General features: G+C 46.6%; 1 protein-coding gene across 1 annotated transcript; it reads right to left on the reverse strand.

The window, feature by feature from the left end:
* Positions 1 to 113: 113 nt before the first annotated feature.
* On the reverse strand, positions 114 to 23,395 carry vwa5b2 (von Willebrand factor A domain containing 5B2). Its single transcript, XM_036554977.1, has 23 exons — positions 23,248 to 23,395; positions 18,981 to 19,191; positions 18,410 to 18,625; positions 16,189 to 16,414; positions 15,838 to 15,995; positions 14,964 to 15,095; positions 14,317 to 14,441; positions 13,855 to 14,031; positions 13,148 to 13,258; positions 11,704 to 11,906; positions 9,773 to 9,887; positions 9,412 to 9,597; positions 8,464 to 8,674; positions 7,721 to 8,001; positions 6,817 to 7,054; positions 5,705 to 6,010; positions 4,534 to 4,671; positions 3,721 to 3,849; positions 3,154 to 3,204; positions 2,467 to 2,566; positions 2,067 to 2,190; positions 1,498 to 1,642; positions 114 to 1,383 (listed from the first exon to the last, which is right to left on the reverse strand). Exons 2-23 carry the CDS (start codon positions 19,117 to 19,119, stop codon positions 713 to 715), a joined length of 4,182 nt encoding a protein of 1,393 aa, XP_036410870.1. The 5' UTR covers positions 19,120 to 19,191; positions 23,248 to 23,395; the 3' UTR covers positions 114 to 712.
* Positions 23,396 to 26,808: the final 3,413 nt, after the last annotated feature.

The following is a 26,808-nucleotide window of genomic DNA, read 5'->3' on the forward strand; positions in this document are numbered from 1 at the left end:
ACATTTGCTTAATGTATTAATTTGCATGACTTTCTTTGGCTGAATATTTGACAGTAAATGGAAACTGACAATGAGTGGATTCAGGGTATCCCTTTATTGTGTAGTCAGAAGAACTAAAACAGAAAATGAGTAATTAAATGAAACACGTGTATTTTTATTTCATTCACTGCTTGAAATTGACCATTGAAAGTAGGTGGAATTAAATGTTCACTTTTTCATTATCAATCCCCCCCACACACACTTGCACACACTCAGTTTTCTGTTACGTTCTTTAAAGGCTGTCAGTTTAATGTTGTCAGGTGAACTATGCAAGGAATGCGAATGCAGCTGTGAAGAAAATGAAAGCAAGTGGTGCCTCATTTCAGAACCACCTTAGGATCAGACACATGGAACCGAGTCAAATTCGGAACTGAAAAGGGTACCGCAGACTTCCTGAGACAAACTGCTGTCTCCATTTTGGCCAGTTGTAGTGCGAATACCTCTCCTGTTGCAAAAATCCCTCCTTGCTTTTTGGTCAGTCAACATGGCTGCCTGTCCCTCTCAAAATCAATACCATGCTGTCTCACAGCCCCTGTCTATGCATTCTTCTTCTCAAAGTGTCTTGAATGTTCATGTGTGGTTTTTCCCTCCAAAAACTTGCACAGTAACTCTGATTGGCTGCTGTTCCTCAGTGATTGGCAGGGCCGGGCCTGGTGTGGCGAAGGCTGGAGGCTCACATGTTGTTGGGGTTGTAGCAGAGCATGTTGAGCTTGATGTTCTCGTCCCAGTGGCGCAGCAGCAGGAAGAGCTGGCGCGCTGCCCCCTTCAGGCTGGCCAGGTCCACGCCCTCGGGCAGCCTCTGCCCGCGTAGCCAGAAGTCGGCCTTGGCGGCCACCAGCTCCCACTCCACGAAGTAGCCGGCGCAGCGGTGCTCCAGCCAGGCCAGCGCCACGGCCGTGGCCCAGGTGGTGCCCTCCAAGTCCCGCAGGGCCAGGCGCTCCCCGGCAGGGTCCGGCAGCTCCACTGGGGAGCCCTCGCACGCGTCCGTCTCGGAGCCGCGCCCGCTGTCGGCCTGCGGCGGCCCCCCGCCCTGTTCCAGGGACGCCTCCTCGGAGCTCGGCGTGTGGGGCGGGGAGAAGGGGTCCCGCTCCCAGGGGCGGCCGCGGGGGGGCCGGGCCTCTGCGGGGGTGGCACCCACCTCTGGCTCCTGGCCGCGGGTGCTGGAGGGCTTTGAGGAGGCGGGGGTGTGGGGGGAGTTGGGGGGTTTGGTGTGAGTGGGGGTGGGGGTGTGGGTGTGGGGGGAGGTTTGGGGCTTGGTGTGGGTTAGGGTGGGGGTGTGAGGGGTGCTGGGGGGCCTGGTGTGGGTATGGGTGGGAGTAGGGGTGGGGGTAGGGATAAGGGGGGTGTGAGGGGTGGTTGGAGGCCTATTGTGGGTATGGGTGGGAGTTGTGGTAGGGGTATGAGGGGTGGTGGAGGGCTTGGTGTAGGTATGGGTGGGGGTTGGGGTGGGAGTGTGGGGGGAGCTGCAGCGGTAGGGGGGGCTGAGGCTGCTCCGGTGGCTGGTGTAGGGCGACGCCCTCTTCAGCCGCTCCAGGGGAATCTGAAGGCACTCGGAGTACAGCTCCGTCAGCAGGAAGGCACCAGAGGCCAGCTGGAGATGCACCTGGACGGGGAGAGAGAGAGAATGTGCCGGAAACTTGTGAGCCTATCATTGTGAAGGAAGGAATGCCCTTGCATTTTAGTGACTATGCAGACTAAATAAATATGTACCTAAGTATGAAAACTTTTTTAGTCACTTTAGTCACTGCATTACAGTCATTTAGCAGATGCTCTTTTCCAATTACAATTTTTACATTTGTTCATTTATACAGCTGGACATTTGTTGCGGCAGTTTTGGGTTAAGTACCTTGCCCATGGCTACTGCAGCAATGCCCTAGCAGGGGATTGTGCCTGCAACCTTTCGGTTACGAACTTGGCTCCTTACCGCTATGCTATACTTTAAAATGTAAATAGATAAGCCTGTTGACCACATATAATACAGCTATCAGCTAGAAAGGTTTCGAGTGACTCGAGTGTGGTGATCTCACCAGAGGCAGGTAGTCGATGCTTTCGGAGTCTGGGTTTTTCTCCGTCTCGGCTGACAGGCAGTGAGGTTTCAGCGGTGCCTGCTTTCCTGTGCAGTTGGAGGCTCTGAGCTTGCCCATACTGAACCTGCAACACAGACGGCTTCCGTAGTGCTCTCGCACAGGGTAGACTGAGTATACATTCATTTTCTGATTTTTGCGTTCATATTTACTCTGCAAAGGGAATTTTGGCATGTTTGGTTCATTGTCTGGTGGTCTTTCAGCTGCCATTTATAACTGTTCACAACTTTTTATTGAGTACACAAACAGGATGTGATTTGTATTATGTGTAGATTAGATCCTTTTGACTTCAGATTTGGCAGCCGGGTGTCCAGCTTGTCTTTTCCATCGGGGAGTTCCTTACCTGGAGCCGAAGAACGTCTCCACTGACCGGCTCTCCAAAGACCGCTGCGATCGCATGGATGTGGCCGATGGGCTGGCGGGGTACCAGCTGCCCCCTGTGCCTGCAGGGCACACATTCACAGGGGTGTAGCGTTCACATGAGGCAAGTGTTCACATTGGCATGGCATTCAAATGGGGCATGCAGTGTTCATGCAGGAAAACCAGTCCTATGGACACAGCACTGGCAGACGACTGTAAGAATGAACACATTTGCAGGGACACAGGTTTGTGTGTTGGGAGTTCAGTAGTTTCATGTTTTTTTTTTTCCTGTTGGCTTTCCACATGATCTTCTGTCCACAGTCACATGACCCAATGACCTCATTGACAGAGTTGAGGTTGGAGACACAGGTTATGTGTCAGATCTGTTTGTTATGTCCAGATGGTCTGCTCCTTGATTCCTTGCGTCTTTTGCCCAGGAGGTTTTGATAGGTAATAGGAGACTCTGGTGCTGTCTGCTTTCTCATTCCAGCCTATGTATGTTCTGATTTAGACCACACCTCTTCAAGAACGTTCATAACAAGCCAGCAAATCGGAGCACTTGTAGTTTCAGCAATGGTAGCAACAGGTCTTTCAGTGTGAAGCACACAGAGCTGAATAATTGGTCATAATGAACCGAATATGTGTGGTGGTGCGGGGGAGGGGCACTCACTGCTGTCCCAGGATGTCAGGCTGCAGGGGGAGGCTGGGGTGTCGTCCCGGTCTGGAGAACCAAGCGAAGAGGTCAGCAGTGTGGTGCAGTGATGGAGGACAAACCAATGTATATGACAGTACAACTAGGTCGTAGACAGAGCCTGCAATCCAATATCCTTTGACTACCAGTCCGATGTTGAAATTAAAAATTATTATGATAGCGTATTGGTATTGGTGTAGGTTTCAAAGTGCTTGAGTAATGAACATGATGGAAGTTCAGTGTTGCCAACTTGGGTACTTTTGTGTGATCTAGAGACTGTACAGCATCCTCATGATTTCTTTTTATTGTCAAAATAATAAGATTTATTCATAAGGTATAAGGTACACATCACAGGATTGGTCTACAAAAAGCAACTTTAAAAGGGCAACTGAACGACCGTTTGTTCTGAGGACTTGCTAACACTGCGGTTCTCCTGTAAGTCATCCAATGGTAAGAGGTAAGTGAGAGATAATGGTGATACAACATGAAAGAGGTGCAGACAGGGACGGTTTGTTCTCAGTGTCTCACAGGTGAGAGTGAGGATACCTGTGGACGTGAAGGTGTCCTCGAATTCTTCCGAGTCCCGGCTGGACGGCCTGCGCCCCAGTCCCATGGAGTACGTCCTCTGCCTGCGGCTGCCAGAGTGGGAGCTCCGCCTGGTGGCGAACCGCACCCCTGCCAAAAAAACCGAAGCCACGGTTACCACGGAGACCAGGTCTACAACAGGCTCCAAGGTTCAGATTTTATGGTTTGGCCATCAGAAGTAAAGACAACCATGCTATTTCACAATATCCAGTTAAGTCAAGTGTTGATGAAAACTCATATACCTTTTAATCTGTGTTCACATAGCAATGGGCATGGCAACATTGTTTTTTCCCTCTGTCTCTGTTCAGTGTAATGTACGCTGTTCAGCAATGACATGAAATGGACCTAGCGTTTAGAATGTAATATAACTGAACCACCTTGAGAAATGCCTGTATTTTACAATTGACTGGCACTGGTCATTTTCATTCTCAGATTTTTAAATATAGTTTTCCTGCAATTGCTGTTGGCTGTATCCCAAACTGAATTTTGATGAATTTGCATGAGAAGATTTTTCAGTATTGATGTAGTCCAAAAGAGATTAGCACTCAGCTAGAAATTCTGAAGCAGTGGACCATGGGACTGACAACAGAGTAATATTTTAAGTTTTAGTTTAAAGGCTGGAAACCAGTTTCCTTCTTTAAAGGATTCACACATCCACTTCTGCATCTCTGTCCCTATAGAGCCTAGAGCCTATTCTTGGGGTCACAGCAAAGCTATTTATCCTAGAGCCCTGGGTGCTGTCAGCTGGAAGGAAAGCCAGTAGCGACACCTTACCCATGTTGCGCACTTCCACGGAGCCCGCCACGCCCTCGTTGGTGTTGGCGTCGACAGCGGCGAAGGCGGTGTACATGCAGATGGTGTTGCAGCCCTTGCTGGTCTGAATGGCTTTCATGCGGTACCTCTTAGCCGGTCCTGTGGGACAAACGCACGGTTAGCGGAGCCGGCTTTAGCCTGACGGCCTCACCTTCAGGGGAGTGAGGCATTAGCCATTAACAACTCCGTGCCCAGTCTGCATGGCTTCCCATGGATCAGCCCCCCGCTGTGAGGGGAGTGCATTAAAGGCACCTAGTGTGCAGTGAAATGAAAGCGGAGTTACCTCAGCCTTGTAAGGCCAGTGAGCCTTACTTTTTGAATATGGTCGGCGTTTTCAAATCAGCTCTTTTCCAGAGAACCTCGGTGACATTTTAAGTTGCAGCTAAGCAGGCGTATTTAGTGACAACCCTACAATTTTCCCTACTTTTTTTGCTCTTAAAAGGGTGGATTGTGTGCTTCACAGCAGCCAGTGTATTTTCAAACATTAGGCTCTGGGTAATCCTGTGTTTTAAGGTGAATTTATTAGTGTCTTTTATTTATTATGTCTTTAGGTGAATTTTTTAAGAGTGCTGATATTAATTACTCTCATTCATTCATTAATTACTCTCAAATCCAAGCACTTAGATGAGATGCAGTGATTCCTCAGTTAAAAGTAAATTATTGGTATCTGCAATTAAGAGACCATAATATAGATCTTCAGCTCAAAACAAGTACTTAGGGATGTTGACGTTTTTGTATATCTTGTGTATTGAACTGAATATTATGACATGAATATAATGAGAAGGCACAGCTGGTTGTTTTTACTAAAGCAATGGAAGGTACCTTGCTCAACCATACAATAGCAGTGAGATCTGAACGTGCAACGTTATTGTATCACAAAGTTTCTCAACTGACATGCTACACTGCCTCCCCATAGAACATACAATCAGCAAAAACACAGCTTCATACAGCTTTATATCATTGATTATATATTTATAAAGGGTACTAGTATGTTGCAGTGGTATGCATCTGTAATGTGAAAAAGCCATGCAGTAAATGTTTAAGGATGCACCTAGTTTAATCTCTCCACTGCTCAGGTAATCCAGAGCCCAAGGGGGGCCACTAAAGACTGTAACAGCATCAGCCCACCCACCGTGCTCGATGTCCGACTCCTTCTCCGCCAGGTTCTCGAAGTCCCGTGTGACGGAGCGGGCGGTCAGCTGGTGCACGATCTCCTCCCAGCCCTCCGGTCTGGCGGGGGGGCCCTCGGGTGCCCAGAGCGGCGACAGGTCCACCGTCACCTCCCAGGACACGGGCTTCCCGGCCAGCGTCCCGTGGATGACGGAGCGGCACAGGGCAGGGGGCGGGCGGGGCTCGTCGGGCGGGGCGGCGGAGAACAGGTACTCGGGGTCGGTGAAGCCGTCCCAGTCCAGCGGAGAGGCGGGGAACAGCAGGCCATCTAGAATTAAGGAGGGCGGAGCCAACGGGACAGAAACCCCCAGTGTTAAATGTGCCTATTTACATACACAGGGAACTCCTGATTACATGTTATGTAATTATGACATTATCTGTCCCAGTGGATGAAAAGCTTGTGTATAATCAAAGTATACAGTAGGGAGTAGGTTTTTAGTCTTAGTGTGAGGTATGAGCAGATCGGAAGTGTGATTTTAGGGGTGTAGGGTGTGAGTTTGGTGGAGAGATGTGATGGTCGGAGTGTAGGTTTGAGGGTTCGAAGTGGGTAAGTGGGGTTGGCATTTGTTGCACAGAGGGTGACGTTTGGGGTGTAAGATCTATGATTTAGTGTTTGGAGTGCAGGATGTGGTGTTTGAGCGCTGTGGTTTGAAGAGTGAGTTACTTAGGGGTATGACTGGAGTGTGAGGTGTGGGTGAATGATGGGGTTGGCATTTTAGGTGCAGCATTCTGGGTGTGGCATTCAGGGTGTATGGTGCAGGGTGTGATGTTTTAGGTGTTAAGGGAAAAAGGGTGTCAAACTTGAAGTGTGGGTGTGGTGTTTGGGATGTAGGGTGTAATATACAGAGCGTTGGGTTTGAGGAATAAGGGGATTGGGGTTGTGATATTTGAGGTATAAGGTATAACGGGATAATGTGGTTGGTGTTTTGGCATAGCATTTAGGGTATAAGGGTGTGGCGTTTCTGGGGTTAGGGGATATGGGTGTGTAGTGCTTAAGGGGTGTGGTGTTTGGGGGGCGGGGTGTGGTGTTTGGGGGGTGGGGTGTGATCGTGGGGTGCTCAGGGTCCCGCTCACTGGAGTCAGTGAGGCTCCTGCGGGACAGGGCCCCGCGGGGGGTGGGCTGCGCCTCTCCGTCGCTCTCGTCCAGCCTCCCGCCCAGCGCCTGGTGGAAGGACACCTTCTCCAGTGCGCGTCGCAGCCGGTGCATGTCCAGCTCTCCCTGCGGGGACGAGAAGCTGCGGCCCGACATGGCCGAGCGGGCCAGCGTCTTCTGCCTCCGCCGGGACTCCGCCTCGCCCGTCGACCTTCCCGCCTGCAGCGCACCGGGGCGGGGAGGGGCACAGGGGAGTAACCCACTCTGAAGAGCCACGCCCACAACACACTGACACGCACTGCAGGGGCTCTGAGGAACTGTCATCATTTCTGCTGCAGTATTCATTGGTAAACTTTAGTGTGAGTCTTTCCCATTCTCAATATACACTCTCTGGCTTTGTTTTTAATTTGTATGTTCTAGAGACCACACAACTAAAGCAATTATGACAATTTCTTAAATGATGCTGCATTTGTCAAGTATTGAACATTTCCAGAAATTAACTGCACATGAAAGAGAGAGTTCATTTAGAAAAATAGCATTTGTCAGTGTATGTAGTCTTAGGTTTGTATTTAGTAATGATGCTGCAAGTTACTTTTAAAAAGGCTGAAATTGTGATTGAAAAGGTTTTAACGTCCAGTGACAATATACAGTGTTGAAAGAAACTGATAGTCCTGTGTGGGGGTGGCAAGTTGCCTGTACCCCCCTCTCATCAGCATAGTACACGTACCCAACACTGAATGGCTAAATGGCAGCATTTATGACTTTTTTATGGCTAAGTGGCAGCATTTATGACTTTTTATTATTGCTCCACTCACACTCCACTGATAGGTAAACGCATACACATACACACAGATGCAGATGCACCGGTTTCCAGCTAAACCTCACCCTTCCCAGCTCCGCCTCGGTGCTGTCGGACGCGGCGGCCTGCTGCCACGGCGACTCCCAGCGCGACAGCCTCCTCTGCTCGGGCGGGGCCATCCTCTCCAGGCCCTGGGGCAGGGAGCCCGTGTCCAGCGGGGCGGGGCCGGTGCTGTCGGAGCTGGAGGAGCCCTGGGGCAGGCCCCGCTCGCTGCTGACCGAGCAGCGGGTCAGGTGGTACTGCTCCTGCACGTACGAGGCCCGCTCGATCCTGCGCCGCACGTCGCTGGGCGGCTCGCCCTCGCCCCCTGCGGGCACACGGCTGTCACTGCATGGCTTTTTGCTTGTGTTGTACTCTCAACTGTAAATTGCTTTGGATAAAAGCATCTGCCAAGTGAATAAGTGTAAATTTAAATGTAAATCTACTTCCTCTGTTGGTGACTTTGATTCTTATATCTGCCTTCCTACTTTAATCTCCTGTATGTTACTGCCCACTCTGGCTTGTAGTCATACTGCACTAAAACCGTTCTAAATCCATGGCTTGTCTGTTTAGACAGCTGAACATTTACCGGGTTCTGTTCACCTTAGTCGGGGTAGGTGCACAGAGCCCACTATACATCCAGCCATCTAAACAGACTAGTAAAACATAAGTGTTGGATTTGGCATGGTTTTAGTGCAGTATGACTCCAGGCTGGAACCCATGACCTTCTGGTTCCCACCCCCGCTACGCCATGCTGCTACCATTATCCGCATTGACTGATGGGGCTCACCTGTGCTGCTGCTGGTTTCGACAGGCCTGGCGCAGGAGAACTCGGACGAGATCTCGCGGGATATCTCTCGGACCGCCTCCTCGATGTCGCCTTGGTCGGAGGACGCGAGCAGCGGTTGGAGGGGGTCAGACACGAAGAGCTCGTCCTGGGAGTGCCCGAACACGGAGCCCACCGAGCCCCGGGACGGGCCCTTGTTGGTGCGGCCCCTTGTCTGGGGTTTGGAGAGAGAGGTACTGCTGAGAGCACAGAGACACCTGAACGGACTCATGCTAACTAATTACCCTCACCCGACCGTGCTGCGTTTCCTTTAGTATATCTGAGTGTGCCTCCTTCTGTGTGAATGTTATTGTTCTGTTTAATCTCAGATTTTCACGTGAGGTTCTGTTTGTCCATAACTTGGTCCTTCTCGGCAGTGGAGCTCTTTTCCAGGGGATTTTTTCACCTCAGAACTGATTACCATCACCATTCCACCATTTAAAGCAAATATGAGATGAGGTTTTAATGACTGTCTATGCTTATATCACAGAATTGCCACTAGAGGGAGTCTAAAGACACTTGATTACAGACAGATCTATGTTTTCAGTATAACCACTGAAGGATTTTGCAGTGATTAAATAGCTGTAGAGGAATTGCTCCCCAGACCCTCTATTCTAATGATCTAGCACCACCCAACTTTTACCTCCACTGTAAACTGGAGTTTTTGTCACTAATACTTCAGTGATTGGTACATATGGAGGGTGAGAAGAAGTGACCAAGATAATACTGATACTGTGAGGAAGGGATATAAGTGTGTCTGGAATTACAACAGTGCCTGAATTACTGATGGATTTCCTGGTGTCAGGGGGTAGATTGTGCTAAGAAACAGTTTATGAACATGTTTCTCGAAGAACTGAGATAGCAAACGTGTGATCTACCTCTGAATCATTGCACCACATGACTTACACTTACCTCATTTTTCTTAGATTGGAAGGCAGATACATCATAGAGAGTGCAGTAGCCAATCAGACAGTTTCCAGGGTAGAGTGGAGGGATTTCACTGGGCGAGAGGAGAGCCTCCAAGTTGTCAGGCACATACCAGTCAATGCGCACATCTGTGAGCACGGGTTCAAAGGCCTTCTTCAAGGATTTGATCAGCTGAAGGGAAAAAGCATAGGTTTGTGTTAATTAGGTTAGATTTTGAATGAAATTTTAATATTTACCATGTTTTGTACATATTGATAAGAAATGTACACCATATCAATTGCTGATGTGGCTACATTGAACCGGTTCTGTTTTTTCCCAGCAGGGGGCAGTGTAGCCTTGTTCTCACCTTGGGTTGCAGCCTCTCTTCCTCACCCAGGAACTCTGTGTTACCTCCTGTCACCTTGGCAACCCCCTGCAGCAGACGCCTGCAGGCCAGAGGGCCCAGCCCGAGCCCGAAACACCTGCCAATCAACAGAGTTCTTGCATAAGAAGGAGGGAAAACAGGCAAAGCTCTTGTACACTTGCTTCAGCAGCAGTGTGACATCTTATAGAGCATTTTGGCTTTTAACATGTATTCACTTACAATCTGTCAAGTGGAAAATCAGATCATCATGAGAGCATCAGTAGTGGTGGTACAGAGAGGGAGCATGGAGTTCTGAGGGGCCACAAGACTGTCCTCCCACCCCCATCTTTCCCAGCGTTCACTTCCAATTACTCTCTTATCTGATTGCCTGTTTAACTGGACATGTTTATTTATGAAGTGCTTTTGCACCATGCGATGAAGGACTTATTTCCATCATGTGGCAGAACCAATAAAACATACAAAAAGCCCTGAGAGAAGCCTTAAATGTTCCATGATGATTAATTGGGCCATTTCGCTGATTGAACGCCCCAATGTGAACAAAAGCTGGAGGACACAGCCCCGCCCTCTCGGAACCCGGTGTAGATAGAGTCACGTGCGCAAACCAACAACGCTGCTGCATATCGCTGAGTCAGAGCAAATCTGTGTAATATCAGCTCCGGGCAGAAATTGTCCTTAAGTGCTGATCTTGGACCAGTTTTGCTGTTTTAACTTATAATGGGTAAGGTTACAATTGGGGTTGGAAAATCTGATCCTAGATCAGCGCTTACGGGCAAAGAGGAGTGTAATTTCAGGTTGGTAAACAGGAAGCACTCTACCCCCAGGACCCATGTCAGGCGTTTCCTCTGCTCAGTCGGTACAGCAAATGATGGCGGTTGATCTGCGCCGTGGAATACAGATGCATGGAAAAATGGAGTTAGCCATTTAGCGTTAGCGGGTTTTTTTTTCCGTAATGCCCAGGGGAGCAGTAGAGCGGAGAGAAAGGAGCGGCGACAGCGTCGGGCACTTAGCGTGATTACTGGGCATGACCTAACGTTACGCTGCTCTGCCGCCAGCCGTCTACCACCCCCCGCTCATTCCCCCATCTCCCCTCTCCCCCGCCCTCCTTCACCAAGGCCGTTTCCAGACACGCTGTAATTACCTCACCAGCGGTTAAGCTGGGACAGGGGGATGGCGATCAGACACTTCAGGGCTTTGCTTTACCTTCGTTCAACCCCCCACCCGCCCACCCCCCGCCACCTGACCCTCTGCGCCTATGAGCATGTGCATTAGCAGTTCCGTTCTGGTTACAGATTGATGGAGAAACTGTATCCATGTGCAAGGCTGACCCGCGGCGTGCTGTTAGCATCTGACCTTCACAGGGACAGGCTGTAAAGTGACCAGCTTTGCAACCACACAACTTGCTTAGACTGTCCTGATGAAAGATGTGGCAAAGGCCATGAAAATTGCCTTGTAAACAAAGTGCATCAGTCTCGGACCAATGTCTTGTAGCTATTACTTGCGTTTTATGTGGATCTGAACAGGATGAGAGCTACTTTCACCTTTATATAAAAAAATAATCAAGTATAATATACCCAAGTATAACATGTCAGGTGGATTGTAATCTTAGAGTCAGCAGTAAACTGTAAACTGTGTTAAGCGTTCCGTCTTTACCTTTAGACTTTAACTGTAAACTGTGTTAAGCGTTCTGTCTTTAGCTGTAAAATTTAACTGTAAACTGTGTTAAGCATTTCGTCTTTACCTGTAGACTTTAACTGTAAACCGTGTTAATCATTCTGTCTTTAACTGTAATCTTTGCCTGTAAACTGTTAAGTGTTCCGTCTTTACCTGTAAAATTTAACTGTAAACCGTGTTAAGCGTTCTGTCTTAAACTGTAGACCTTTAACTGTAAACTGTGTTTATCGTTCCGTCTTTACCTGGCTGAACAGGCGTTCCTCCGCACCAGCTCCAGCACCTTGCCCACACTGCTGACCGTGCCGTCTGTGATGAGGAACACCTGGCGCGGGCAGCCGCGGTGCACAGGCTGCTGGTACACCCAGGAAAGGGCACCCAGGAGGTTGGTGCCCCCCATGTCGGCCCTCATCTTCTGGATGTACTCGCAGGCCAGCGCTAGGGTGTCCTGGAGAAATGGGGTGACACACGCTAAGGATGCTGGGATACATGTCTTATATCAACACGGCTTTAAGCCTCTGTCACAATGAACGATAGCTATAACTATAGCGACCAAAATACAAAATTTGTCATGACAATTAACATGTTTTTCCAACAACAAAATGCATCTAACCAATCAGTGCTATAACAAAGAAATTAAAAAGGAGTTTTGTGACAGAGATGTCAACACTTTAAAGTCAGTAGTGTGTTGAAAAAAACATTCCTTATATGACCACTTACAAAAGAGGTCATTATCATTAACTATTATCATTGGTCTCAGTGTGACATGGTCTACAGTAAGTCACCTTGTAAATGTGATCATGAGAAGTGTGAAACCTCTATAGATTTGAGGCCAAAATGGAATTTAATGATTCCAAAACATATAAAAGACAGCAGCACACCTAAATCAACACCAATATAGTCAACAGCACTAATAATATAACATGAACGTAACTATTTAACTATGCATGCCAAGGTCATATGGACATTTGATTTTGTTGGAAAATTTCCATTGCTTTTTTTTTAACCGGGCACAGATTAGTGATTACTACATGCTGTGACTGCATAGTCAAATCACCATATGGCTGTCTTTATTAAAGAGCGTGTGTCCTTCTTGGCCCTTGCTGTGGCTAAACCTGATACTCTGCTGTCAGGGCAACCCCCGTTGAGGTGACCTGGACATTTATTGTTATCCGCAGAGGAGCAAACAAGGTTATTCGCTCAAATAAAAACCAGCTGCTTGCAAAGGTCCTTGCTTGAGGGAACGCCGTTTCTGCGTGCATCGAATGAATTACTCTTGCTATGATTTCGTTTATGACATGGAGATGTCCTCTTGACTGAGCTGTTGACTGATACAAAAAAGCAGTTTTTTCTTTTGTCACATTATCCTAGGACTTTTTGAATGTAATATTGTTTATGGTAGGAATGGGTATGTTTCTATGCCTGTGAAATGAAGACTTGGCCTCTTACAGTGAATCAGGAGCTTAATTGACTGAACAGAAATATTGAGTCACTGTGGTATTTCATCTCCTTGCAGCTTCAAATTAAAAACTTTGCGAGCTCCAGCGCAGAAACAGTGGAGACTTGCAAGCCCAGAAATCCGTGAGGAAACCCTTTAAAGATGTACAGGTGACCAAACTGACACACGATGTTCTTGTGACAGTCGCTGCCCTTATTGTCAGGGTGTTAGTGTGGGTTTGTGGTACTGACGTCAGTGCAGAGCTTGCTGGTAGTAAAGAGGGTCTTGGAGGTGGAGCCAAACCCAACAATGTTGAGAAGCGTTCCAGGCGGCAGACTCTTAATGGCCACCACCATACTCTCCTGGGAAGAGAAGACCAGGCTGTGAGTGCTGTCGAGCATAATAATAATACATATAGTTATGATGAAGAATAAGTACCTTTACGAGGTTAAAAGCTGTAAAACCAAAAAGGTGATGAGGAATTATCCAGCTGTATAAATGGATAACATTGTAAAGAGCTATAACCTATGTAAGTCGCTTTGGATAAAAGCGTCTGCTAAATGAATAAATGTAAATGTAAATGAATATGTATGCTGGCAAATGTGTTGTGCCATGCAATTAAAGATAATGATAAAATCATTATTTGCACAGGCTTGGTATAGTGGGCAGACAGTGTGTGTGTTGGGGGGGGGGGGGGGATCAAAAGAGGTTACACTGCTTTGCTAACATTTTACACATAACCCATTCTCTCCTTCAGGGGTAGTTTGCATTTGACAGTACTAATGCAGTGTCTCATTTTGGAAACACGCCCACTGCCCTGTAGAAAGTCCCTGATGTCCACTAAACCCTGCTGCTCCCTATTAAAGTTACATAATAACCCCTTGGATGGGGGGGGGTTGAGGATGGCCCTCATGCTGCCCCCAGCCCCAGGCCGTGGCGTGGCGTTTCTGAGGGCCACCTTGATCTTGTCGATGTTGGTGCCGCTCATGCTCCCGCTGCGGTCGATGAGGAAGAGCAGCTCCCGGGTGGCCCTGTGCAGCTCGGCCGGCTCGCTCAGCAGGTCCGGGCAGAAGTTCAGCATCAGCACCGGGTTGCACAGGATGTCTTTGTGGAATCGCTTCCGCACAAACTCCAGCTGAGGGAAAAGCAGACGGCATGTGAAGGAAGAATCTCCCAGGAAACGCCTATAAATGGTTATGTTGAGATGAATTCCAGAAAGTGTCTCAGAGGTACAGAAGGTTGGAGTTCATTTTTCTGAAAATTTAATGGCTGAAGAAAACACAGGGGCTGTCTTAGTTAATCAGCAAACCTAAATCGTCCCCTTTGGTTACATGGGTGTATATGCATCTGATGATCTGAAAGTATGTTCAGAATTTTAGCAAAGAGCTGATCTCAGAGTTACCTTCAGAGTTATCCTTACCTTCTTCTCAGGCTCCGCCTCTTTCCTTGCACAGCGAATGAAATCGCGGCGGGCACAGATCTGCTGCTCATACTCCTGGAAGGTGAGCCGGCCCCTCTCCAGGATGATGAGAGGACTGTGCGGTTCTGCGGGAGAGGGGATCATGGTCAAGGGAGTCCCACTGCCCAGGTGGACACATTTCATCGTCCGTCTCACAAACACACACACACACACACACATACAGAGCTTTCCCTGCTTGTGACCCCCCATTCCCCTCATGTAGATACCCCAGTCTGCAATGCTCTGTGATGCCTTAATCTCCTCATGTTAACACCCTTGTCTGCAGCTTTCCCTTTAGCCTCTTGTGTAGGCTCCTGTGTGTGTAAGTCTCTCTTTAGCCCCTTGTGGAGACTCCTGTGTGTGTAAGTCTCTCTTTAACCCCTTGTGGAGACTCCTGTGTGTGTAAGTCTCTCTTTAGCCCCCTATGGAGACTCCTCTGTGTGTAAGTCTCTCTTTAGCCCCTTGTGTAGGCTCCTCTGTGTGTAAGTCTCTCTTTAGCCCCGTATGGAGACTCCTCTGTGTGTAAGTCTCTCTTTAGCCCCTTGTGGAGACTCCTCCGTGTGTAAGTTTCTCTTTAGCCCCATGTGGGAACACCCCCAGAACCTCACCACTCAGGTGCAGTATGATCTCCAGGTGCCGGTCGTACGGGTGCTCCTCTGCCAGGGTGATATAGGTGGCAGAGGCGGACTGGGCACTTGGGTCTGCATCCGCCCGCAGGGCGTGGGTGGGGCTCTCCAGACCTGCATGGGCAGTGTTGCGACAACTGTCTCACAAAGTAGGTTCTGCAACCAAAATCTTTGGTGTCATAATTCTGCAAATTTCGATCATTTGTAAGAGGAGTTTCAGAAGCTTTGATATTTTTCTAAGGTTATCATCACAGCTAATACATCTGTATTTTTCCATTCCAGTGTGATGTGTGTTTATGACAGTGTCACGGAAGAGTGGGGTTTCTCCTCTTGACAGATTCGAAAAAGTGAGTGAAACCCACCCCACCAGGAATATATTGACCGTGGGGTGATTGAATGTCCTAATTAACCACCTCCTTAATCTTGGCCGATACAGTCTGGCCCCACTCCAGCTCCAAAATCCATCCCCCCCCCCCCCCCCCCCCCTCTCCTGTCTCTCCTGTTTGTTACGGCTGGGCTCTCCGGCCAGCACGTTGACATATTTTATAAGGGATGATGCCGGAGCCAATTGAGTCTTTCAGTAAATCAGTTATGGAGACTGGCTCCAGCTATTAGTGCCTGCACCTCACTCCAAACCCCCCCTCCCCCTCCAGTGTTCCAGACCGCCGTCTGTTCCTACCGCCAGTCCCAGTGTTTTGTGTGGAGAGACCGTGATGAGGAACTGTGAAAGGAGAAGGCTGGGGCTGAGGTTAGGACGGGCAGTTTCACTGTCGGGACCTGTGCCAAGCAGTCTTTTATCGGTTTGACTGCTCCTCCACATGTCTCTGTATGAAACAAACATAATTCATGACTCTACCTGCCAGTAGACAGGCTCCCCTCACCAGCAGCTGGAAGCTGAACTCGTAAGGCATGTGACTGGCCGCTGGGCTGGTGAAGATACCATGGGCACAGTGCTGGGGGGAGCCCAGAGTTCTTTCCTGTTTACCAGAGGCTCCCCCAAAACAGCTAGTGGGACTGGCAAAGGGGGCGAAAAAGGAAGCAAAAAGAACTCTGTTACGTAGTTTGGATGTTTCTGTTTGTCTTGTAAAGATCTCCTTTCATATTAAACATACGCATGATTTAACATCTTTTGAATTCAGCAAATGAAGTAATAATAAATGACTGAAGGTTTTTTTTCAATATCGTAGTAGGATAGATACCAACATACCTATTTTCGTCCCACCTTCCCCCGCTCTCACTCTTGTTTCGAACCACCCTGCCTCTCACGATGGGTGTGAGCACGGTAGGATAGACCAGGCGGATCGCTCCATTCTCCAGTGTGGGGAGCTCTGTGGTGGTGCTAATGATGATGGTGACTACTTCCATCGGGCCTATGACACCCGTGCCAACAATAAAAGTGGTACGCTCCAGGTCTTCATCCAGGATGAGGTGTCCTGCAATGGAGTAATTTATTGTCAGTATTTTTACGTATTCTGCTGGCTATCATATCCATTTAGGTTTGAATTTATTTCAGACTAAAACTAAAAGAAGGTTAGATATGGAAATTGCGTGTTTTTTATTTAGCAATAACAGTGATGTTTTCATTCCTCCTAATGTACGTACACATTTATTTGCCTTGAGAGAAAATTGACACTTCAATGTGCAATGTGCAATGTATATAGCATTGACATTATGATAACAAAAAAGGATGAATGAAAAAGCCCTATCAAACGGTATTCAGAAAGCACTACTGTTTCATAAACAATCTAACTAACAAAACCATTCTTTTTTCGGAGCAGCAATTTTTTTTCCACCAAATGCAATTTGAAATGAATGCATTGAGCTTAATCCATTTAGCCTGGTGTCTCACGCCAGTCTGCAGAGCAAAGTCCTTATGCTAAACGAATAAGGTCAAGAAAAATGGCATCTCTGAGGTATCTGCAAACCCTAGAAAGCATTCAGTCTTATGTAAATGGCTGTGCGTCTCTTAACAGTGCAATGCTTTGTGCTAGTGGGCTGTGCACTGTCATTGACGGCTACTTGTTCATAATCAGAAACGAAAATGTGACCAGTGCATCAATTTGTGACCTGCATTAAGGGATCGTGTTAAATTTGCCCACTGTTTGTCCTTGGTTTATATAGCAGATCCCCTGGCGTAATGTAGATACTTCATGGCCATTCCTTTAAATGGTACCCAGGACTTTTTTCCTTATAGTAATCACCTAAAATGTAGACCTAACTGGAGAAATTAATGAAAATGAATTTGAACTTTTCCGCAGACAGTTGGACCTTTGAGTGTGTGCGCGTCAATGGCCCCTACAGGTCTGCCTTCTAAATGCATGGTATGTGCCAAAAGTCCTAGGGTTACATTTTACCATAAAATAACCAGGCTTAGGTTTTTAAGTTCTCCAAGACAGCTAGGAACCTCTGCTTGATCATCGCCATGGTGACTGAATCACCTACCCAGTCAGACCATAGCCAGCAGGCGCCTATGTCTTTTTAACACCATGGGCATGAATTGCCTTATTTCAACAACTTTGTGTTTGTATCATCCTCTCTGTTCAGTTCGCCAGTAACCAGCACAAAATGAACGGGCGCACTATGCACCGTTGCAGACTCAGAATGATCTCCCCAGGTGTGCGCAACCTATCTAGACACCGTCAAAGTCGCCATCCTGGCCTCTCTGGCAACGGCATCGACCTACAATATCTCCACCGCACTTGTGCATTCATGCCATTTGTCAGCTTCAGAGTGCTCTTACAGTGTGTTGTTGTGTAATTTAATAAAGGAAGCACACAGACCTCATTAGAAATGCCAATAGTACATTGGCATTCTGCCTGAGAAATGGCTGGCGAGGGGGGAGGGGTGGGGGGGGCGGGCAGAGGGTGACTGTGGTCTGTAGGATGCTGATGACTGCTCTGGTAAATATCGCTCTCCCTGGTGACCCACAATGCATTGCCAGCAGACAAGACAAAGCCCCCCTGAGCACTGAGCGTTGAGGAATGTTGCCATTTTATCTGACGGAAACCCCGGAACACAGCACAAGGAATGTGGCGGAGAGGAGAAATGGACAAGCTGATTGCTCTGGGACCATTCTTTATCTAATCTCAATCTGTTCCATGCCAGCGTGTTTTTTTTTTTTTTTTTTTTAATTCCGGCTGTGACATCATATCATCATTCCAGCATGCCCACTGGCCCTGTGCCCAGATACTGCAGTTATAGCATTAACATTAGCATTAGCAGCAAAGATGGCTTCTCAGTACAATCTAAATAAAGCATGTGATCCATACCGGTTGTTTTTAAGAAGCCTGTGATTTGGTAAGATGGAATGTCATATGCCAGGCCAGCCGCCTTCTTTCCCAGCGCTTCCCAGGAGCCCCTGGGCCCTCTCAAGAGCCTCGGCCTCCTGTGACACCCCTACCCCCCTGGACCCAATGGTATCCTCTCACCGTTGGTGCACTGCATGTCCAAGCTGCTGCTCCCACAGCAGCCCCAGTCCTTGCCGGCCGGGCACTGCATGTCCAGGCTGGAACTGCCGCAGCAGTCCAGGCAGCAGTCCTCTATCTTCCCCCGGCTCTGAATCTGCACGCTCACGATCCTGCCGGCGATGACCGCCTCAAAGCCCACCACCACTTCCTTCTCCCCCAGGGGGTACACAAACACGCCTGGGGAGGGGGGCAAGAAAGCCACGCCAGCGCCAACGGCACAGGTCAACAATGGAAGATCAACCAAACCAAAGGTAATGTGTTTCTGCTGAGAGAGCACAGACAAATCAGATCAATACCCCAACACTACACAGTAATGTAGTTAGCCTAAGGCTGTTTACTATATACACCTGACTACGATGAAGGGAAACATGCATTCAAAGACATTTTGATCTAAAGACTTGTGCTTAAATGCTTGACATTTGTTTCGTAGGCATCAACTTCACTATTTGTATTTGTCTATGTATGCATTTCTTTCCAAACAAAAAATGTAACTTTAAAAAAAATACCCCCCCCCCCCTCCCCACAAGCTCACCTTCCACGGGCTCCGAGTCCGTGTTGGCGTAGGTGAGGTGGGCGGTGATGCCCAGGGAGCAGCCATTGGCGCAGGACTTCACACATGAGGATTTGAGCAGCAGGGGGCCCCACGTGGAGCGGTTCCGCAGGCCCGGCATGTCCTCTGCTCATGGGCAGGAGGGGGTGTTCCCGTGAGAACAGGCAACTGGGAACCACAGGTGTCGCAGTGGCTAGAAACAGTGGAAACAGGGAAACGACATAAAGAAGCATGGTGTGGTGGCCCCGTTTATGAATCCCTGAAGAGCAACCCCCTACTGAAGATGTAAGAAAATATTTGCCGATAACTGTCCTGAGTGACTAGCGTCTGGGCTAAATCGTTCATTTCTATGATGAATAGTTTTGCAACAAAGCTCAAAGATTTTGATTAAAATGAGATTGTTGGGAGCTGAAGGGGTGCATAGCTTACAGGCCACAAAAATAAGGCTCTTGATTAATTTACTTGAGTGCATTTTTATTATGACAAAATATATCAACTGAAACAAAAAAAGTGCAATAGAATCACGTTAAAGTACAAGTGAAAACTCTTGATTCTGAATATCAAGTGTCTCAAAAAGAACAGAAAAGGGATCAAAGATTGCAAAAGGGGTAAAGATTCATGTCGCCAAAGAAATCCCAAAAACACGGCATTCGACTAGAAAAAATATAGACAATGTCTTTATTTTACGTGTACATGAACATTTACACTTAGATTTATTCATTTGGCAGACGCTGACTTACGAGTGACTTACGAGTGAGGCAGAGTACAGCACAATCAAAAAGCCATATATGGAGACAACAACATCAGAGAATGAATCTGAAGCCATTATTTTGATGGGCATAGCGTACTAATCAGAGTTTTGGCAATACCCTTCGTCACGATAAAAATTGTATCCTGATGTATGGCACTTCTTTTGCAATCTTTGATCCCTTTTCTTTTGAAACTATCAACTTTTGTGTACCACTTCACTATCCAGCTTTGTGAACACAACGTGAGACTAGGGTGCTGACCACAGTGCGTACTTTCTGCACTTGAGCATACATCTAACCCCAATCATTTACTGCTAATTTTTTAGTCTGATCCAGGATCAGTTGCTAAGGGCAAATTGTTCCTACACCGTGTTGAGCACAGGTGCTGTTTACTCTCCTCTGTGCACTGAGGGCGCAATTATGTTCTCAGGGTAGCTACTCTGCCTTATCCTTGCCCAATAAAAAAAGGCATTTGTCAGTAGGCCCAGCGCTCGTATTTGCTCCCCCACCACCGTGATATTTACAAGGGTTCCCCCTCCGTCCGCATCCTGGGGTGGTTACCAGGCTATTCCTCGTCCCTCGCTGCGGGGCAACCGTCACAAGCAGCAAGCGGCCGCATTAGCGCGCCGCTAAATTATTAACAGCTCGGTCAACAAAGCGAGAGCGGCGGGGCCACGATCAGCGGCCATCCTAATGCAAAACCAAATATCCAGAGCTCTCAAAGGGGTCGAAATGTTTAGATGTATTCATGGCGTAATTGTGTATGTGTGTGCGTGAACCTGTGTCCGCATGTGTCTGTCTGTCCGTGTCCTGGGAAAACAAGGAAAAACTGCCTCATAAAACTAGGAACCAAGCCTCTGGCTGTACTGCCAACTTAGGTGCAAAAAAAGACTTGAACTGACTGACGAACAGACGTAGTTGTTTACAGTGGCCATCTAAATATCTGCCAGTATTTGACCTGGATGAAGCCAATACAAAAAAGAAATTTGAACAATGATCATTTTTAAAGTATTATTTCAATTTACTCAATCTTCTCCATTTTCTTGTCTGGTTTTGTCTATCCCAGCTGGTCCCAGTCATGGAAAACTCACATCATGGTGTTGTGACTTCAGTGAAAGGCACATTTTTAAGAACTAATGTAGAATGTATGATCAGGTGCATGACTTAACTTCTTGCAGATTAGAGGCCATCAGGAAAAAAAAGGGTTTTTTTTTCTTCAAAGTGCAAGTGTAATGGTTTGGTGGATTTGGCTAAAGGCTCAATGAACGGATGATAGCGGTAGCGGCCAGTGGCTGTTTGCTCTTGCCCAGGTAATGACCTTTTTAGATTCATTCTCAAAAGTAGATCAACAGCTCCCATCTGCCCACGGAGCCTGGGCTCAAAGACCATTCGCTTTGGGGGGGGGGGGTCATGTGAGTACTGGGATGGCGAAAGCCAGGTGTGGGCCTCGTCAGGCCAGCGGATATGAAATGTGTACCGTTTGCATGTTTTTAAACATTGCTAATGTGCCGCTGGATTAGGCTTTCTGCGAAGGGTTTGAAGATAATTGTTTTTAGAAAAGCAGTGTTGTTCATACAGAGGAATGATTTCCTACTGACCGCAGAAACACAGTGTCCATGTGAGCGACAGGACAGGGTCGGGTTGTGGAGCCTTGCGCTTTACTCAAAGAAAAGGTTATTTGCAACTTCGGTTTAAACCGTGAGTTTCAGACCAGGGACTCGTATGATGTCATTTAGAAGTGGAGGTTGTTGCACTGTAGAAAAAAATGTTAGCTTAATTAAGGGCTTAAAAATTTAATAATTGCGGAATTGAAAATCCCACACCAAAACTCATGTCAAATCACTGCAAGGACACAGAGCCAGAGAGGCCCTGCATTCTGTAGGCGTTCTCAGAAGAGATGATAGTGAAATGGCACAGCGCGGAAGTGGTGCCATTTTTAGGATGTCCCCAGATGTGCTCCCCCATGTATGCGTCTGGTGCATTTGGGTTCATTTTGTTCTGTTCGTTGCATTTGACATCCCGCTCAATGGGGTGTTTAGAAAGGCAATCAAAATATTCCACCAGCTATATACAACTCAAGGGTTTGGTGGTTTTTATTCAAGGGCACATACAGGCTCATCTTATAGTAGTGCTCATGTGGCAAAAAATTAAGGCAGCACAGCTTAAAATTGGTAAGAAAGGTGAACTCTGCCCTCAGGGTTACTGGCTTTGGTACTGAGTAGAACATTTCCCAGAGTCCCAACATCTTTTAAGGTCACGGGGTTCACAATGTGGTTGATGATGCTTCTGCATTGGCTGTTCACAGCCTATAGTGTACAGACGCACTGGGGGAGTCACTACTAAGAGGACCCACAACATGGCCCACGGAACGTACAGCTCTCACAACCCATGACAATCAGCAACATGGCATTGACCAATGCCCCTGACAACCACTAAATGATTCTTGGACACATATTCAAATTACCGTGCATTTTACTACACTTTGCACCACACCATTGACTGAAAAAGAGCCCACACTTTTCAAAACTCTGACATTATATTTCTATCTTATGTTTTTTTCTCGTGACAATTGACTCAAAGGTATGGAATGGCATACCCTGGTGTACGTCACCATTTACCGGTGAAAATGGACGTTTGCCAGGTAATGGCAGTAAAACTGGAGAGCCTGCAAGACAATGGCTCTAAAGGAGCTGCGTATCGTGATGATTCTGTAGTACAGTACTTATCAACAAATGACAGCTCAAAGAAAATGCGTCTTTCCTTCAGCAATTTCCTACATAACGGAGATAGCAAAACTACTGGTTCAAAGAGAGAATTGTCATTATTTACCAACAGATTCAAAGCCAAAGCCTTAAGGCTTTCTTTTCGCCCGTACAATTCAAGAAATCTTCCTGTTGAGATGTATTCCCTCCTTGTAAAGCGCAACATGGAAATTCTGCTGTCACAGGCTCAAGAAACAACTGTCACTCACCAGATCAAAGCAATAAAAGATACATCTGAGAGTAAAACCTTTCAAACCATGGCTTTGTGAAATGTATAAGATACAGCACAAGTAGTTAAACTTCTCAGAATACCCACCGAGTGCCCTGACGTCTCCCCTAGTGCTAGGTAATCCCGCCGGGACCAATCATAAATCAAACCCCAATTATGGAAATTATTTCGTTAAAAAATGTGTGTGACAGCGCTAGGCAGTATACGCATGAAAGAAGAAGAGGCTACCCTACAGTAATTGGGAAAGGACTCACAACAGTGAATAATAAAAACGCATAGTTATGCGTTGTTATAATATTAAAACAAATAATAATAGGATACACTAATATAGCAAAACTTGCCATTTAAATGAATCTTTACATGAAATCGTTATTTTGACCATAGGATTTAGTATAGGATGTAAGCCAGAATAAGTTTCCGTAACTCTTTCAAACCTGTACAACAGATAAAATAGCATATTTTTCATTATAAAACGCGCATAGGTCGCTTCGCGAGAAGACTGCACTTACTGTATCGCTGTGCAGTACAGGAAAGCTGTATTGTTTCACGTGTAGCTTTGTATCTTTCTCTTCCACTTCAGTCAGGTCTGTGTGAATTGCCACCGGATGCCTGCTCGGAACAGCCCCTGATGTTGACAGCGCGCCTCACTAACATGCGCTCTCGGACAGCACAGAGAGCGCGCACACTGTTGCGCGTCTTGAAGTCTCCTTGTTGCAGCCCTGCCCAGCATCCGTAAAGGGTATATACAATGCACGTGAGTCACGCCCCATTTCACCCTGTTGTGATTTTTTTTCTTTTTTTTTCAGAATAGTACGCGTTGGTGTATGTGCTGAATAAATAATCAATACAATACACAAAAAAAAAAAGATTTTGATGATGCCAGTGATGACCATGTTTAATACAAAATTTCAAAGCTGTACTGCTTATTTTCCATGACGTGAATGCCACCAAATAATTTTAGTATTCTCTGTAACCTTTACAGAGGCAAGTATTTACAGGTTTGAACGGTTATTTCTGAGGTAGCATTCATTTAAATACATTCCAAGGTGGTCGGTTTTCAGACTGATGCAATAATGCCTAAGCGTTCGTAGCCAGAAGTGATCACGATACTGATCTTCACCCTAACTGTAGAATTAAAGTACATTAAAAATTAAATCATAAGATGATGTTCAAGATCATGGACCAGAGACGGTGAAATTGTGTATGTGTGTATCCCTTGCGGAAAAGACGGCGAGCGGCGTGGAAGGACAATTTCCCTGCAGCTGGTCTGACCCAAACAAAAGCTGCTTTCCCGAAGATGAGGAGAAATTGAATGAGCTCGGCTGTTCTGTGTCGCGGTAATTGCCTTTGACTGTAAGTTACAACTCTCTCTGGTAATGATCGACTCACCACGACAGTCGGTGTCTGTTCCCCCCGGACAGGTTACATACAGGATGAAACTCTGTGTCTGATGCGAAGGAGCCGCTGAACAAACGCTGTCCAACTCGCGTACTGTCCTTGAGCTATATTCGTGCCAAATGCACTGGACTGAAGTGTAGCCACGTGGTTCGGGATTGTCCAAAATGAACTATGTGTTGTGTTCACCGCATGCCCAGTCAAACGGGTTGCTGATCGCCAACAGAAACATTTTGCCGTACGTATAGCTGCTTCTTTGGTTTGATTCGTAGCTTTAATTAAGCTACAGTGTATCTTTAACATAAAAGTTTGATCTCAGATCAGCTGTGCCATTTATGTGTTGGAAGCAAAGGCGACAGAATTTCATTTCGGTGAAATTGCAAGTATAGCCCATGGTTTTAATGTCCCGTTATGGGAAAGGGAGGCAGTCTACACTGAGATACCAGTCAAATGCTTTGGTTGGAGATGTGGCTAGTTGTTTTTGTACCAGTTATGCTACCAACAACTAGTGAAGGTCTGAAACATTTAAGTAACGAAAAGTTTACGAAATATATGAAATAACTCAAAATACAGCCTGTAAAGATTGCATGTACAGCATGTAAATGTCTGAAACATTTATTAAATATCAAAGTAACGCATGAAACATACAGGTATAAAGTATTTGAAACATTTAAGCAATGGAACATTGCCCACATGTATAAAATATCTATTAAATGTAACTTAACGGCTACATAATAAAGTGAATATGCCTGTTTTAAATGCGTCATTTTGGAACCGAAAATTTAATATTTAAAATCTCATAAACGTGGAAAATATACTTTTTGTTAATTTGGCATTTAAAGGTGATACTTTTCTTAAATGTGGGGAAAGGCCCGTTTGGCACCGTTTGACCAAATGATTTGTTTTTTTTTTTTTTTTTTTGTTTTTTTTTGATTACAGGTTGTCTTGTTTTTTCTCTCTAAACCTGGTAGAGATCAACACACAAACAGCTCCTGAGAGGGGCAGATTGAGAAAGAACGTTGTGTCCGGGCACAAAGCTTGGTCCTCTTTTTGTTTTCGCCTGATAGGCATAGCGAGACGTGTGCTTCAACAGAGACACCTAATCCGTGACTCCATGTGACAGCGTCCACAAACGCTAATTTGATCTGGAGCGTCCCATGGCCTTTAAACGAATCCAAGTAGATCGGAACGGCTTGGGAAACCATGGAAATATGACCACTGACAAGTAAGAATAATGCAATGGGAGAAGCGCATGTCCTGTACGATAGGCATAGGCCATGTTTCGCGTTAGCGTGAAGTCCTCATAGACAGTTTACAGCTGTAAAGATGATGGGAAAAAATAAAATAAAAAAACTGTTGTTTAAAAGCACACAGCAAATCACAGAACAAAACGAACTTACTAAAATTCCACACCTTTGTTTGCACATAGCAAGATGGTGATGATCTTAATCAAGCGATTTACAGTGTAGGCCTACTTAATCTACAACCGGTTGATCTTCATCTTGTACTGTTCATGTGGATGAAACTGACAAATTTTCTTCTTTGTAGACAGTGCATACAGCACAAACAGGAAGAGAGAAAATGCGTGGTTTTCGAATACACTATGTACACATAAAATGACTTGAATTTCTTAAACTTTAAATGTGTGTGTAACTGTAAGATACACAATCTTGACACAATAAGTCATCTGTATTTTGCAGAGTATATTTATTATGTATTATTCACTAATACATGATTTTGAACTCGTTTTGTCACTCTGTCTTACACTTAGTATGCTGAACTCAGGTAACCAGCCTTGGAGGATATACTGCTTTTGTATTATTTTTAGCACCGGCTAGCGCCATCTAGAGACGACACCAGGCATCTCTTAAAAGAATAATAGGCTGAGACAGATTTTTTTTATTGCCTGTTACACATTATCTGAAAAAGGATCAGCAGACGCTAAAAAGACCAAAGAGAACTCTAACTCAAATATTCTGGAATCTAATCTTCCCACAATTCTCAACTAGTAAAGCTTTGTCATCTGCCAGAAGGTATTGTGACTTGAAAAATACATCTTCTATTTTCTCTAAGCTTGTTCCATGATATTTGTAGCTATACCATTAGAAAGAAAAGTTGACTGACATATAACTAGAGGTTCACAGTACAGCGGTGAATTGTTAAGGCTCCAGGGGTTCCTCCAGTGGGACTTCTTCCTCCTTCTGCCGGATGGAGGGCAGCACGCTGTATCTGTTCAGCGTGGAAGGCGTGGGGTGGACAGGGGGCAGCCCATGGGTTGAAGGTAACAGCAGCTGTGGCTTCAGCTGCTTGAAGTTGCTCCACTGCTGCCCACAGGTGTTGTCTCTGATTTGTTGCCCACACTGCCATCCGCCGAGAGATGTCGCGTCACGACCTGTCTGGGGCGGGTGTCTCGACCCATGGCTCTGTTCATCTCTTCCCCAAGAGGTTCGAGTAGGCTGACAGAAGGGGGCCTCTGCCATGCCCTGCTGTTGGCCGGGTGTGTTTTTCGTCCATTGCTCAGGGCTTGGGGTCTGCGCTGTATTCCGTTGCCTCCCCTTAGCCGATTTGGGCCTAACCAGAAGAGCTCGGTTCCCAAGGTCCTCCTGACCAGAGGTGGCACTGTGGAATTGGACACTCCTCCTACGTTTTTGGTCCATCAAAGTCTCTGTGAGCCC

Source organism: Megalops cyprinoides, chromosome 20, assembly GCF_013368585.1.
Source record: "Megalops cyprinoides isolate fMegCyp1 chromosome 20, fMegCyp1.pri, whole genome shotgun sequence".
NCBI classification, from domain to species: domain Eukaryota; kingdom Metazoa; phylum Chordata; class Actinopteri; order Elopiformes; family Megalopidae; genus Megalops; species Megalops cyprinoides.